Raw genomic sequence first — 17,203 nt, 5'->3', positions numbered from 1 at the left:
GTGTTAGTGTGTGTACATGTGTGTGTGTATATAGGTGTGTGTGTGTGTGTGTGTGTGTGTTGGTGTGTGTACATGTGTGTATATAGGTGTGTGTGTGAGTGATTGATCAGTTGTTCGTGATAATGATCGTGTGATCAGCAGCTTCAGTATCAGTAACCTTTAACCCCCACACCTTTGAGCTCAACGTGTGTGTGTGTGTGTGTGTGTGTGTGTGTGTGTGTGTGTGTGTGTGTGTGTGTGTGTGTGTGTGTGTGTGTGTGTGTGTGTGTGTGTGTGTGTGTGTGTGTGTGTGTGTGTGTGTGTGTGTGTGTGTGTGTGTGTGTGTGTGTGTGTGTGTGTGTGTGTCAGCAGGACTAGCATAGCGGCTACGCTGCAGACATGAACGTCTCTACTCAGCTGGGACTGTTGCTGTGGAAGAACCTGACGTACCGGCGCCGCCAACGGGTGAGTTCACCCTCTCACCCTCACACTCTCACCCTCACTCTCTCACCCTCTCACCCTCTCACCCTAACCCTCTCACCCTAACCCTCTCACCCTAACCCTCTCACCCTCACCCTCTCACCCTAACCCTCTCACCCTAACCCTCTCACCCTCACCCTCTCACCCTAACCCTCTCACCCCTCACACTCTCACTCTCACCTTCTCACACTCTCACCCTTTCACACTCTCACCCTCTCACTCTCACCCTCTCACCCTCACACTCTCACCCTAACCCTCTCACCCCTCACACTCTCACTCTCACCTTCTCACACTCTCACCCTTTCACACTCTCACCCTCTCACTCTCACCCTCTCACCCTCACACTCTCACCCTAACCCTCTCACCCCTCACACTCTCACTCTCACCTTCTCACACTCTCACCCTTTCACACTCTCACCCTCTCACTCTCACCCTCTCTCACTCTCACCCTCTCACTCTCACACTCTCACCCTCTCACCCTCTCACCCTAACCCTCTCTCACTCTCACCCTCTCACCCTCACACTCTCACCCTCTCACTCTCACCCTTTCACTCTCACACTCTCACCCTCTCACCCTCTCACCCTAACCCTCTCTCACTCTCACCCTCTCACCCTCACACTCTCACCCTCTCACTCTCACCCTCTCACCCTCTCACTCTCACCCTCTCACCCTCACACTCTCACCCTCTCACTCTCACCCTCTCACTCTCACCCTCTCACTCTCACCCTCTCACTCTCACCCTCTCACTCTCACCCTCTCACCCTCTCACTCTCACCCTCTCACCCTCACACTCTCACCCTCTCACTCTCACCCTCTCACTCTCACCCTCTCACTCTCACCCTCTCACCCTCTCACTCTCACCCTCTCACCCTCACACTCTCACCCTCTCACTCTCACCCTCTCACCCTCACACTCTCACCCTCACACTCTCACCCTCTCACTCTCACCCTCTCACCCTCTCACTCTCACCCTCTCACCCTCACACTCTCACCCTCTCACTCTCACCCTCTCACTCTCACTCTCACCTTCTCACTCTCACCCTCTCACTCTCACCCTTTCACCCTCATGTTTTACCTCGGGGCCGACCAGAGACAGTTCGGGGGGGTCTCCTCGGTACGTGAACTTCGCGGCCATCCGTTTTTTGTTTTGAAATGACAAAATAAAAATAGAGAAATAATCCAAAATAATCCGTTGCTCATCTTTTGTTTTGAAAATAAAAATCGGAAAACGGATCGTTATCCGTTTTCCGATTTCATTGATGTGTTTGAAAATCGAAATTGGGAATAAAAACAGCGAGTGGAAAACTCTTTTCTCTATTTCCTATTGGTTTCGGCCGGAGGAGGGGGGGGGGGGGGGGGGGGGGGTATGTTAGTGTTCAGTACATGTTATTGATTGGACGCAGCTTTTTTTTTACGCTGCAGCTGATCGGACTGTAACAACAATCACTGCAGTGAAACATGAGTTTAATCTGTAATCTGTCTTCACTCCGTCATGAAACTGCAGTGATTGTTGTGACAGTCCGTTCAGCTGCAGCGTCCAATCAATAATCAATAACATGGACTGAACTCTAACTCTAACTCTATATCTAACTCTAACATACCCCCCCCCCCCCCTTGGAACCGAATAGGAAATAGAGAAAAGAGTTTTCCACTCGCTGTTTTAATTCCCAATTTCGATTTTCAAACACACCAATGAAATCGGAAAATGGATAACGGATAACGATCCGTTTTCTGTTTTCCGTTTTTTATTATCAAAACAAAAGATAGGAAACTGATTATTTTGGATTATTTCTCTATTTTTATTTTGTCATTTCAAAACAAAAAACGGATGGCCGTGAAGTTCACGGACCGTCCTCGACCCGGTGCATGTTCTTCTCCGATCCCCGGCTCCGACTCAAGTAGAGTAAAATACTCTCCCGCTGGTCCGTGCTGTCAGGATCGGTTAAGTGAGGACCCAAACGCAGGAGAGCGGCAGGCCTGAGTTCCAGGGCATGATGAATCAGGGCAGATGGAAACAGGAAGGACAGAACTGAAACTCAGGGACACGGCCTTCAAAATAAAACAGGGAAATGTCAAATCCTGACAGTTTCAGCTGCAGCTGCTAGTAACTGCTAGTTAACTGCTGGTTATCTGCTGGTTAACTGCTGGTTAACTGCTGGTTAACTGCTGGTTAACTGCTAGCTATATGCTAGTTAACTGCTAGTTATCTGCTGGTTAACTGCTAGGTATCTGCTAGTTAACTGCTGGTTATCTGCTGGTTAACTGCTAGTTAACTGCTGGTTATCTGCTGGTTATCTGCTGGTTAACTGCTGGTTATCTGCTGGTTAACTGCTGGTTAACTGCTAGTTAACTGCTGGTTATCTGCTGGTTAACTGCTAGCTATCTGCTAGTTAACTGCTAGTTATCTGCTAGTTAACTGCTGGTTAACTGCTGGTTAACTGCTGGTTATCTGCTGGTTAACTGCTGGTTATCTGCTGGTTAACTGCTGGTTAACTGCTAGTTAACTGCTGGTTAACTGCTAGTTAACTGCTAGCTATCTGCTAGTTAACTGCTAGTTATCTGCTGGTTAACTGCTAGCTATCTGCTAGTTAACTGCTAGTTATCTGCTGGTTAACTGCTAGCTATCTGCTAGTTAACTGCTAGTTATCTGCTGGTTAACTGCTAGCTATCTGCTAGTTAACTGCTGGTTAACTGCTGACTAACTGCTAGTTAACTGCTGGTTATCTGCTGGTTAACTGCTAGCTATCTGCTAGTTAAATGCTGGTTAACTGCTAGTTAACTGCTAGTTAACTGCTGGTTAACTGCTAGTTAACTGCTAGTTAACTGCTGGTTAACTGCTGGTTAACTGCTGGTTAACTGCTAGTTAACTGCTAGTTAACTGCTGGTTAACTGCTAGTTAACTGCTAGTTAACTGCTAGTTAACTGCTGGTTAACTGCTAGTTAACTGCTAGTTAACTGCTGGTTAACTGCTGGTTAACTGCTGGTTAACTGCTAGTTAACTGCTAGTTAACTGCTGGTTAACTGCTGGTTAACTGCTGGTTAACTGCTGGTTAACTGCTAGCTATCTGCTAGTTAACTGCTAGTTATCTGCTGGTTAACTGCTAGCTATCTGCTAGTTAACTGCTAGTTATCTGCTGGTTAACTGCTAGCTATCTGCTAGTTAACTGCTAGTTATCTGCTGGTTAACTGCTAGCTATCTGCTAGTTAAATGCTGGTTAACTGCTAGTTAACTGCTAGTTAACTGCTAGTTAACTGCTGGTTAACTGCTAGTTAACTGCTAGTTAACTGCTGGTTAACTGCTGGTTAACTGCTGGTTAACTGCTAGTTAACTGCTAGTTAACTGCTGGTTAACTGCTAGTTAACTGCTAGTTAACTGCTAGTTAACTGCTGGTTAACTGCTGGTTAACTGCTAGTTAACTGCTAGTTAACTGCTGGTTAACTGCTGGTTAACTGCTAGTTAACTGCTAGTTAACTGCTGGTTTCTTGTGTTTCAGCTGCAGCTACTGGTGGAGATCGTCTGGCCGCTCTTCATCTTCTTCATCCTCATCGCCGTGCGTTTGCACTACCCGCCCTACGAGCAGCATGAGTGTGAGTACCGCTAACCGCTAACCGCTAAACCAGTCCACTACCCGCCCTACGAGCAGCATGAGTGTGAGTACCGCTAACCGCTAACCGCTAAACCAGTCCACTACTCGCCCTACGAGCAGCATGAGTGTGAGTACCGCTAACCGCTAACCGCTAAACCAGTCCACTACTCGCCCTACGAGCAGCATGAGTGTGAGTACCGCTAACCGCTACGACTACCCGCCCTACGAGCAGCATGAGTGTGAGTACCGCTACCGCTAACCGCTAAACCAGTCCACTACCCGCCCTACGAGCAGCATTAGTGTGAGTACCGCTAACCGCTACCGCTAACCGCTACCCGCCCTACGAGCAGCATGAGTGTGAGTACCGCTAACCGCTACCCGCTACCAGCTACCAGCTACCCGCTAACCGCTACCCGCCCTACGAGCAGCATGAGTGTGAGTACCGCTAACCGCTACCAGCTACCCGCTAACCGCTACCCGACCTACGAGCAGCATGAGTGTGAGTACCGCTACCCGCTAACCGCTAACCCAGTCCACTACCCGCCCTACGAGCAGCATGAGTGTGAGTACCGCTAACCGCTAACCAGTACCGCTACCCGCCCTACGAGCAGCATGAGTGTGAGTACCGCTAACCGCTAACCAGTACCACTACCCGCCCTACGAGCAGCATGAGTGTGAGTACCGCTAACCGCTAACCAGTACCACTACCCGCCCTACGAGCACCCTACGAGTGTCGGTGCGTCCGAAATGCCGTACTAAAAAGCATATACTAAAAAGTATACTTAAATTTGGCATCTTTTTGAGTAAATATCAGTAGTGTGCATTAATTTGGAGGTACTATTAAGAGTGCACACGGCACTTCCTGCCGTTGGGAGGGGGAGTTGTTACCATGGTAACAGCTGCTACAGCTGTTACCATGGTAACAGCAGTAGCAGCAGCGCTTCACTCTTTCCCGTTTATTCTGGCCCAAACAAGATGACATTATATAATATAATTATATACAAATATTATAATGTTAATACTATATAATAATATTATTATACTTAATATTAGGGCCCTGGGGGCCCTGGGGGCCTCCCCCCCACCAGACGGGCCCCCGGGGCCCCCCCCAGGCCCTCCCCCCCACCAGACGGCCCCCGGCCCCCCCTGCAGGAAACGCTGCTGTCCCTGAAAGCAGAAGTCAGGCGTCAGTTCTGCTGCAGCAGCGTTTCCACGGTGATTCATGCAGCAGCATGTGAGCGGCGGCGTGTCGCAACCTGCAGAGCTGGGAACTAGCTGGGGGGGGGCGGGGGCCGGGGGCCGTACTGATGTCATTATTACTAGAAAACTTCAGGAAATGTTGATATGGCCCTGCTGCCCATCCATCCCTTGCTGCTTTGGTTTGGGCTGTAACGTATTCCAGCTTGTTCTGGTTCTGTCGTGTTTGGGATTAAATAATAAAGAAACCAAACCTCCTTTTTGGCAGGGGGTGTGGTTTAGGGTTGTTAATAAAACACAGCCCCTGCTCCGGCGTTGTTTAGGGTGATTAATAATGGCCAAGAAGTAGTTTAGGGTTGTTAATAAACCCTTAAATGTTATTGATAAACCTTTGGGGGCCACTTGGCAGGCATTTTGACTTAAAATTGATGTAAATCACAGCTGCATGAAATTTGAATATGTTGTAGTCCACCGCGAGGCGAGTTTTGAAACATTTGAATCATGTCTCTACGATAACCCGTTGCCTAGCAACAAGCGTCCAAAGTCAAATGGAATGTTTTTTTAAATTGAAAGTCTAATATCTCAAAAACTGTAATAATTGGCTTAATGAGATTGAAATATGTTTTGGTCCGAAGTGAACCGAGTCTGAGAACATTTGAACGATGTCGCTACGATAAAGTTCGGCCGACCAGTAAGCGTCCGAATATTCACCTTTTTTTCCACTTCTTGGCCTCTAGCGTTGCCATGGTAACACTTTTGGCTGAGAAAAGTAAAGCCCATCGAGGCCACGATGGATCCACATGTGTTGATGTTTGCCATGCATGGGTGCACGTTCCGGTTCAGGCTACGTTAACAGATATTTTTTTTTTCACCATGGTAAAAAGCCCCACCTGAATGAATGGGGCCATTTGGCCTGGATTTTGACATAAAATTTCCTTAAATCACAGCTCCATGAAATTTGAATATGTTAAAGTCCACAGCGTGCCGAGTCGGGGAACATTTGTACGACGTCTCTACGATAACCTGTTGCCTAGCAACAAGCGTCCAAAGTTAAATGAAAAAATGTTTTTAAATTGAAAGTTAAATATCGCAAAAAACGTAATAAGTAGCATGATGAGGTTGTACCGTCCGTTAGTGCCAATCGGGCCGAGTGTTTGAAAGTTTGAACGATGTCTATACGATAAAGTTCGGCCGAACAATAAGAGTCCGAATTTTCGCCTTTTTCTTTGCTTTTTGGCATCTAGCGTTGCCACGGTAACACTTTTGACTGAGAAAAGAAAATGCCCATCGAGGCACAATTGGAGACGCATCCAACGATGTATGCCATGCATGGGTGCACGTTGTGGTCCGAGCAGCATTAACAGATGTTTATTCACATGGTCCCCCATACAAATGCATAGGTTTTTGTTGCCATGGTAACAAGCTCCATAGGATAGAATGGGACAATTTGGCTTCAATATCTCAAAAGCTGTAAACGAAAGCGTAATGAAACCTCCGTATGTTGTAGTCCACAGCAACCCGAGTCTTTTAACGTTAAATCAAAGTCTCTACGATACCGTGTTGCCGCGCAACAAGTGTCCAAAGTTCCGTTAGCATCAAAATGAGAATAGTTGAATATCTCAAAAACCGTAATAGCTAGCATGATGAGACTAAAATATGTTGCAGTACAACGCGTCCCAGGTTTGTCAATGTTGTAATGATGTATGTACGATAAACCGTTGCCTAGCAACAAGCGTCCAAAATAAAACTGATTTTCTTTTTAAATTGAAAGTTAAATATCGCAAAAAACGTAATAATTAGCATAATGAGGTTGTACGGTCCTTTAGTGCCAATCGGGCAGAGTGTTTGTAAATTTGAACGATGTCTCTACGATAAAGTTCGGCCGAGCAATAACCTTTTTTTTTGCTTTTTGGCATCTAGCGTTGCCACGGTAACGCTTTTGACTGAGAAAAGTAATGCCCATCGAGGCCACGATGCAGACGCATCCAACGATGTCTGACATGCATGGGTGCATGCTGCGGTTCTGGCCGTATTTATGGATGAAAAAAGCGTGTGGAATAAGAATAATAAGAAAAGGGAAACCTTTTCTGTATACTAATATATCGCCTTCATTTTCAGGTTTTTCCTCGTTTTTTCGGGCGTGTTTTATTTTTTGGGGGATTTTCCTAACATTGCCCTTTGGGCCGTGCTGGACGATTTCAATATGGGCATGCCACTACTTGGCATCCCATAATAACCCATAATAACCCATAATAAGTGAGTGAGCTGCACCTTTAAGGCTCATCACCAGCTTTAACTCACCAGGATTGTTGTATTTCATTCATGTGTTTTATCCTTTTGTGTTTGTTTTTCTTTCACTGGTCCGGACTGATCTGATCTGATCTTAATCGCTGGAAAAGTTCCTAGTGAACCTGAGACAGTGGCCACGGTTACATGATGTTTCTTTAATTCGGAACGAATTATTCCGAGTTAAATAATTCAGAATTAAAGTATTTTCCTTGGAGTTTACATGGAAACAGTAATTCTGAATTGAGGTTTCCATGGAAACACGTTTGATGGTCTTTCTCCAATTCCAATATGAATAATGATGTTTCTTACACTTTGACACAAGAGGACCGCTCTTATTGAGAAAAAAATAAAAAATAAATATCAACTCTGAGACAATGCTAAAAAAGTTCATTTTTCTTCTGATAAAGCTTGTAGCTTTGTGTGGAAAACCAGCCCAGAGGAATATAAGATCATGGAGACAGACGGGGAGGGAACGAGCAGAAAGAAAGACCAGAATTAATTTAAAGAGGAATGAGTGGATACATTTTTTTTAATTATTTTTTTTTATTTATTTATTGTATATTTTATTTTAATTGTTATTTATTTAATTAATTAATAATGTTTTTTTTTCATTAAAAAAATTATAATTTTTTTCTTTATTTATTTTTTTTTAAATTAATTTATTCTTTTTCTTTCTTTATTTTTATTGTTATTCTTTTTAATTTCATTTTATTTTTTTTTATTTATTTAATTTATTATTATTTATTTATTTATTTATTTTTTTAAATCCTTTTAAAATGTATTTTAATTCATTTTTTAAATTCATTTATTTTTTTAAATGTATTAATGTTTTTTAGATTTTTTTTAATTCCTTTTTTCTTTCTTTTTTATTATTTTAAAATTTAATTTAATTTTTCTTTTTATTTTATTTATTTTTATAATATATATATTTCTTTCATTTTATTTATTTTTAAAATGTATTTATTTATTTTTTCTGAATGAGTGTTTACATGATCGCGGAATTATTCTATTTGGATTTAAAATCGGAATAAACCAGCCACTTACTTGGGAATTAAGTTTAATTTGGACATTTTCATTAGGAATCATGTGTTTACCTGCTCATTTTTACTCATTTTAAATCGGATTTATTTTATTTACTTATTTATTTATTTATTATTTACCAGCAGGTCCCTGCAGGGATCAGCTGGGACCTGCAGGGACCAGCAGGGACCTGTAGATCCTGCAGGTCTGCAGGTCTGCAGGTCTGCAGGGTCTGCCGGTCCCCCAGGGAGGGACCTGCAGACCCTGACGGGGACTAACCCCGACCCCTGGACCTGGTCCTGGTCTATCTTATCGGTTCTGATTAGGAGGATCCTGATACCGGGGGGTCAAAGGTCACGCGGCTCGTCCTCGGTGACCTTTGACCCCTTACTTATGTAAAACCTCTTGAGAGGAAGACCGGCCCCCCCTGGGGGTCTGAGGTGGTCCTGCTGGTCCTGCTGGTCCCTCCCCCCCTCATCGGCCTGGTCCAGGACCCTGATCCTGGTCCTGGTCCTGGTCCAGGACCAGACCGGGTTAGACCTCATCGGTATGGGGGACGCGGTCTGAGGCAGGAAGACCAGAGACCAGACCTGCATGAGAATCAGGACCAGAATCAGAACCAGATGTTGCTGGACCAGGACCAGGACCAGGACTCAGGGACGGGGGGGCCTGCAGGTCTGGATCTGGACCTGCAGGTCTGGATCTGGACCCTAGTGGTCTGTAGAGGACCTGCAGGTCTGGATCTGGACCCTAGTGGTCTGTAGAGGACCTGCAGGTCTGGATCTGGACCCTAGTGGTCTGTAGAGGACCTGCAGGTCTGGATCTGGACCCTAGTGGTCTGTAGAGGACCTGCAGGTCTGGATCTGGATCCTAGTGGACCTGCCGGGCTCTTACTTTGGTAGGGTGTTGTGATTAAAGCTCTTATTCTGGCGGGTCGTTGGTGCTCTTACTTTGGTAGGTATTTCCGGGGGTTTTATTGTGGCGGTCCCTCCTAGTGCTCTTATTGTGGCGGTCCCTCCTAGTGCTCTTATTGTGGCGGGTCCCTCCCGGGGCTCTTATTGTGGCGGGCCCTGACCCCTCTACTTCCTGTCCAGGCCACTTCCCCAACAAGGCCCTGCCGTCGGCCGGGACGCTGCCGTGGATCCAGGGCATCCTGTGCAACGCCAACAACCCGTGCTTCCGGAACCCGACGCCGGGGGAGTCTCCGGGCGTGGTGGGAAACTTCAACCACTCCATGTAGGTCTTTTATTCTGAAAAACACTTCACTTCCTGTTTACTAACCCCTCCCCGGGGGTGGTGGGAAACTTCAACCACTCCATGTAGGTCTTTTACTCTGAAAAACACCCACTTCCTGTTTACTAACCCTCCATGTAGGTCTTTTACTCTGAAAAACACCTCACTTCCTGTTTACTAACCCCTCCCCGGGGGTGGTGGGCAACTTCAACCATTCCATGTAGGTCTTTTACTCTGAAAAACCCCTCACTTCCTGTTTACTAACCCCTCCCCGGGGGTGGTGGGCAACTTCAACCACTCCATGTAGGTCTTTTACTCTGAAAAACACCCACTTCCTGTTTACTAACCCCTCCCCGGGGGTGGTGGGCAACTTCAACCATTCCATGTAGGTCTGGGGGGGCTTTTACTCTGAAAAACACCTCACTTCCTGTTTACTGACTCCTCCCCGTGGGGGGGCTTTTACTCTGAAAAGCACCTCACCTCCTGTTTACTGACCCCTCCCCGGGGGTGGTGGGCGACTTCAACCACTCCATGTAGGTCTGGGGGGGCTTTTACTCTGAAAAGCACCTCACCTCCTGTTTACTGACCCTCCCTGGGGGGCTTTTACTCTGAAAAACACCTGGTCCTGGTTCTGGTCCTGAGACCTGGGTCCAGGTCTCAGGACCAGAACCAGGACCAGGACCAGGACCAGGTCTCACGTTTGTTACGTTTATTCTACGTTTGTTACGTTTATTCTACGTTTGTTACGTTTATTCTACATTTATTCTACGTTTGTTACGTTTATTCTACATTTACTCTACGTTTGTTGCGTTTACTCTACGTTTGTTGCGTTTATTCTACGTTTATTCTACGTTTGTTACGTTTATTCTACGTTTGTTACGTTTATTCTACGTTTGTTACGTTTATTCTACGTTTGTTACGTTTATTCTACGTTTTTTACGTTTATTCTACGTTTATTACGATTATTCTACGTTTATTCTACGTTTGTTACGTTTATTCTACGTTTGTTCTACGTTTATTATGTTTGTTACGTTTGTTACGTTTATTCTACATTTGTTACGTTTATTATGTTTGTTACGTTTGTTACGTTCTACCTTTGTTACGTTTATTCTACGCTTGTTACATTTTTTTTACGTTTGTTGCGTTTATTCTACGTTTGTTACGTTTATTCTACGTCTGTTACGTTTATTCTACGTTTGTTGCGTTTATTCTACGTTTGTTGCGTTTATTCTACGTTTGTTGCGTTTATTCTACGTTTGTTGCGTTCATTCTACGTTTGTTGCGTTTATTCTACGTTTGTTACGTTTATTCTACGTTTGTTGCGTTTACTCTACGTTTGTTACGTTTATTCTACGTTTGTTGCGTTTATTCTACGTTTGTTGCGTTTATTCTACGTTTGTTGCGTTTATTCTACGTTTGTTACGTTTATTAAGTTTATTTTACGTTTGTTGCGTTCATTCTACGTTTGTTGCGTTTATTCTACGTTTGTTACGTTTATTAAGTTTATTTTACGTTTGTTGCGTTCATTCTACGTTTGTTGCGTTTATTTTTCGTTTGTTACGTTTACTCTACGTTTGTTGCGTTCATTCTACGTTTGTTGCGTTTATTCTACGTTTGTTGCGTTTATTCTACGTTTGTTGCGTTTACTCTACGTTTGTTACGTTTATTCTACGTTTGTTGCGTTTACTCTACGTTTGTTGCGTTTATTCTACGTTTGTTACGTTTATTTTTCGTTTGTTACGTTTACTCTACGTTTGTTGCGTTTACTCTACGTTTGTTGCGTTTATTCTACGTTTGTTGCGTTTATTCTACGTTTGTTGCGTTTATTCTACGTTTGTTACGTTTATTTTTCGTTTGTTACGTAGGACCCAGACCCAGAACCAGGTCCAGGTCTCAGGTCCAGGTCCAGGTCTCAGGACCAGGACCAAGTCTCAGGTCCAGGTCCAGGTCCATGTCCATGTCCAGGTCCAGGTCCAGGACCAGGTCCAGACCCAGAACCAGGACCAGGTCTAGGGTCTCAGGACCAGGTCCAGGTCCAGGTCTCAGGACCAGGTCTCAGGACCAGGTCCAGACCCAGATCCAGGACCAGGACCAGGTCCAGGTCTCAGGACCAGGTCCAGGTCTCAGGTCCAGGTCCAGGTCTCAGGACCAGGTCCAGACCCAGAACCAGGACCAGGTCTTGACGTGTCCCCCTTGTCTTCCAGAATCTCCCGTCTGTTCTCGGACGCCAAGCGGATCCTGCTGTACTCCCAGAACGACCAGAACCTGCAGGGCTTCAAGGACCTGATCCAGGCCCTGAAGGTCCTGGAAGAGAGCCGCTCAGGTGAGAGCTGAGGCCCCGCCCCCCGCAGTGGCCCCGCCCCTAACTGCCCTAAAGCTCCGCCCCCGCCGCACTGGCCCCGCCCCCTAACTGCCCTAAAGCTCCGCCCCCGCCCCCTAACCGCAGTGGCCCTGCCGCGGGGCTGCTGGGAGTTTTGTAACAAACGTAGAGTAAACGTAAAAAACGTAGAAAAAACGTAACAAACGTAGAATAAACATAACAAATGTAGAATAAACGTAGAATAAACGTAACAAACATAATAAACGTAACAAATGTAGAATAAACGTAACAAATGTAGAGTAAACGTAATAAACGTAGAATAAACGTAACAAACGTAGAATAAACGTAACAAACGTAGAATAAACGTAACAAACGTAGAATAAACGTAACAAACATAATAAACGTAACAAATGTAGAATAAACGTAACAAACGTAGAATAAACATAACAAATGTAGAATAAACGTAGAATAAACGTAACAAACATAATAAACGTAACAAATGTAGAATAAACGTAACAAATGTAGAATAAACGTAACAAACGTAGAATAAACGTAGAATAAACGTAACAAACATAATAAACGTAACAAACGTAGAATAAACGTAACAAACATAATAAACGTAACAAACGTAGAATAAACGTAACAAATGTAGAGTAAACGTAACAAATGTAGAATAAATGTAATAAACGTAGAATAAACGTAACAAATGTAGAATAAACGTAACAAATGTAGAGTAAACGTAACAAATGTAGAATAAACGTAACAAACATAATAAACGTAACAAACGTAGAATAAACGTAACAAACATAATGAACGTAACAAACGTAGAATAAACGTAACAAATGTAGAGTAAACGTAACAAATGTAGAATAAACGTAATAAACGTAGAATAAACGTAACAAATGTAGAATAAACGTAATAAACGTAGAATAAACGTAACAAACGTAGAATAAACGTAACAAACGTAGAGTAAACGTAACAAACGTAGAATAAACGTAGAATAAACGTAACAAACGTAGAATAAACGTAACAAACGTAGAATAAACGTAACAAACATAATGAACGTAACAAACGTAGAATAAACGTAACAAACGTAGAATAAACGTAACAAACGTAGAATAAACGTAACAAACGTAGAATAAACGTAACAAACGTAGAATAAACGTCTGTAATCTGGTTCTGGTCCTGGACTCTGTAATCAGAGGCCCCTGTGAGGTTCTGGTACCTGGACCTGGACCTGGACCCGGGTCTGGTACCAGAACCGGACCCCTCAGAACCCGGAGGTCTGGAGGATGTGAGTGCTGGTCCTGCAGGTCCAGACTGTGGTCCAGGTCCAGACCTGGTCCTGGACCTGGACCGGGTCAGGACCGGGTCTGCAGGTCTGCAGGATGAGAGTGCTGGTCCTGCAGGTCCTGCAGGTCCTGGTCCTGGTCCTGGTCCTGGACCTGCAGGACCAGGACCAGGACCGGGTCTGCAGGTCTGCAGGATGAGAGTGCTGGCCCTGCAGGTCCAGACTGTGGTCCAGACCCGGGCCGGGCCCCTGACCCCCAGCAGGGAGGACCCGGCTCTGACCCGGCTCTGACCCGGCTCTGGTGTTTGTTGACGCTAGCGTCTTAGCTGTGGTTCTGTCCCCCCCCCCTCCCGGGCCCTGATTGGCTGCTGCCGGGGCCCCGCCCCCCCCAGCTGGCCCAGGGGGACCATGGGAAGTCCTGGTCCCGGGTCCCGGCCCGTCAGGCCCCGTCAGGCCCCGTCAGGCCCCGTCAGGCCCCGTCAGGTCCGGTCCGTCGGTCGGGCCGCCCCGCCGGGCGTCAGCGAGTTCAGCCAGCTGAGAACACAAGGACCGGGTCCAGGACCCGGATCAGAGGGTCCAGGGCCCGGGGGGGGGTCTGGACCTGGACCAGGACCCCCCACCGGGTCCTGGACCTGGACCAGAACCCCCCACCGGGTCCTGGACCTGATCCTGATCCAGACTGACGGCTCAGCTGGAGATCATTTAACCAATCACATCACAGAGAGTCAGACAGGCCCCGCCCACTCACTCACTAATATAGATTTATAGTTATGAAAATATCAGTATATTTATGTATTTATGTTTATAAAAATATCAGTATATTTATGTATTTATATTTATATAAATATCAGTATATTTATGTATTTATAGTTATATAAATATCAGTATATTTATGTATTTATATTTATATAAATATCAGTATATTTATGTATTTATAGTTATATAAATATCAGTATATTTATGTATTTATATTTATATAAATATCAGTATATTTATGTATTTATACATATAAATATTTATGTATTTATGTTTATAAAAATATCAGTATATTTAAGTATTTATATTTATATAAATATCAGTATATTTATGTATTTATGTTTATAAAAATATCAGTATATTTATGTATTTATGTTTATAAAAATATCAGTATATTTAAGTATTTATGTTTATAAAAATATCAGTATATTTATGTATTTATGTTTATAAAAATATCAGTATATTTAAGTATTTATAGTTATTAATATATTTATAAAAATATCAGTATATTTAAGTATTTATACATATAAATATATTTATATGTTTATACATATAAATATATATTTATAAAAATATCAGTATATTTATGTATTTATACATATAAAAATATCAGTATATTTAAGTATTTATGTTTATAAAAATATCAGTATATTTAAGTATTTATGTTTATAAAAATATCAGTATATTTAAGTATTTATAGTTATTAATATATTTATAAAAATATCAGTATATTTAAGTATTTATACATATAAATATATTTATATGTTTATACATATAAATATATATTTATAAAAATATCAGTATATTTATGTATTTATATTTATAAAAATATCAGTATATTTAAGTATTTATGTTTATAAAAATATCAGTATATTTAAGTATTTATGTTTATAAAAATATCAGTATATTTATGTATTTATATTAATATAAATATCAGTATATTTATGTATTTATGTTTATAAAAATATCAGTATATTTATGTTTATAAAAATATCAGTATATCTATGTATTTATACATATAAAATATCAGTATATTTATGTATTTATACATATAAATATATTTATATGTTTATACATATAAATATATATTTATAAAAATATCAGTATATTTATGTATTTATATTTATAAAAATATGTATGTATTTATATTTATAAAAATATATTTATAAATATAAATATATATTTATAAAAATATCAGTATATTTATGTATTTATATTTATAAAAATATCAGTATATTTATGTATTTATATTTATAAATATATTTATGTATTTATATTTATAAATATATTTTTATACATATAAATATATATTTATAAAAATATCAGTATATTTATGTATTTATATTTATAAATATATTTATGTATTTATATTTATAAATATATTTTTATACATATAAATATATATTTATAAAAATAACAGTATATTTATGTATTTATATCTATAAAAAAATATCAGTATATTTATGTATTTATATATATATATATATATATATATATATATATATATATATATATATATATATATATATATATATATATATACCAGGTCCAGGACCTCAGACCTCCCTGTCCTCAGATCTGGTCCTGGTCTACCAGGTCCAGGTCCCCAGACCTCCCTGCTCTCAGACCTGGTCCTGCGTGAGCCGCTGATCTGTCTGCCTGTCCAGACCTGCAGCAGCAGAAAGAAGCAGAAAGAAGAAAAAGCAGCGGGGGTTTGATTCTCCTCACCTGAGTGGAAAGTTCCCAGACGTGCAGCGACACGTTCCCCCGGGAACTCCCACACGACACTAAACCAAATAAGGGGGCACTTCCTGTTGGTCCCGCAGACCAGCAGGTCTGGAGGATAAACTTAAACTAGACTTTAAGTTTATCCTCCAGACCTGCTGGTCTGGAGGATAAACTTAAACTAGACTTTAAGTTTATCCTCCAGACCTGCTGGTCTGGAGGATAAACTTAAACTAGACTTTAAGTTTATCCTCCAGACCTGCAGGTCTGGAGGATAAACTTAAACTAGACTTTAAGTTTATCCTCCAGACCTGCAGGTCTGGAGGATAAACTTAAACTAGACTTTAAGTTTATCCTCCAGACCAGCAGGTCTGGAGGATAAACTTAAACTAGACTTTAAGTTTATCCTCCAGACCTGCAGGTCTGGAGGATAAACTTAAACTAGACTTTAAGTTTATCCTCCAGACCAGCAGGTCTGGAGGATAAACTTAATAAATATAAAATAAACTTAAACTAGACTTTAAGTTTATCCTCCAGACCAGCAGGTCTGGAGGATAAACTTAATAAATATAAAATAAACTTAAACTAGACTTTAAGTTTATCCTCCAGACCAGCAGGTCTGGAGGATAAACTTAAACTAGACTTTAAACTAGAATAATCCCAACAAATATAGAATAAACTTAGAATAAACCTCACAAATATAGAATAAATGTAGAATAAACTTAACAAATATAGAATAAACCTAACAAATATAGAACAAACTTAACAAATATAGAATAAACATAGAATAAACCTAACAAATATAGAATAAACGGAGAATAAACTTAATAAATATAAAATAAACTTAACAAATATAGAATAAACCTAACAAATATAGAATAAATGTAGAATAAACTTAACAAATATAGAATAAACCTAACAAATATAGAACAAACTTAACAAATATAGAATAAACATAGAATAAACTTAACAAATATAGAATAGGCGTAGAATAAACGTAACAAACGTAGAATAAACGTAACAAACGTAGAATAAACGTAACAAACGTAGAATAAACGTAACAAACGTAGAATAAACGTAACAAACGTAGAATAAACGTAACAAACGTAGAATAAACGTAACAAACGTAGAATAAACGTAACAAACGTAGAATAAACGTAACAAACGTAATAAACGTAGAATAAACGTAACAAACGTAGAATAAACGTAACAAACGTAGAATAAACGTAACAAACGTAGAATAAATGTAACAAACGTAGAATAAACGTAACAAACGTAGAGTAAACGTAACAAACGTAGAGTAAACGTAACAAACGTAGAATAAAC

At 41.5% G+C, this 17,203-nt stretch overlaps 1 protein-coding gene across 1 annotated transcript in view; it reads left to right on the top strand.

Moving 5' to 3' along the window:
* Positions 1 to 17,203, top strand: part of LOC133446709 (phospholipid-transporting ATPase ABCA1-like) — a 118,566-nt gene that overhangs the window by 4,381 nt on the left and 96,982 nt on the right. Inside the window, exons 2-5 of the mRNA XM_061724701.1 lie at positions 349 to 444; positions 3,954 to 4,047; positions 9,647 to 9,788; positions 11,990 to 12,108. Of these exons, the coding sequence (XP_061580685.1) occupies positions 379 to 444; positions 3,954 to 4,047; positions 9,647 to 9,788; positions 11,990 to 12,108 (421 nt within the window). The 5' untranslated portion in view covers positions 349 to 378. The remainder of the gene's footprint in view (positions 1 to 348; positions 445 to 3,953; positions 4,048 to 9,646; positions 9,789 to 11,989; positions 12,109 to 17,203) is intronic.

This window comes from Cololabis saira, chromosome 7, assembly GCF_033807715.1.
Source record: "Cololabis saira isolate AMF1-May2022 chromosome 7, fColSai1.1, whole genome shotgun sequence".
Taxonomy (NCBI): Eukaryota; Metazoa; Chordata; class Actinopteri; order Beloniformes; family Belonidae; genus Cololabis; species Cololabis saira.
Note: the sequence above shows the minus strand (reverse complement) of the source record. Positions and strands in the feature narration are given on the sequence as shown.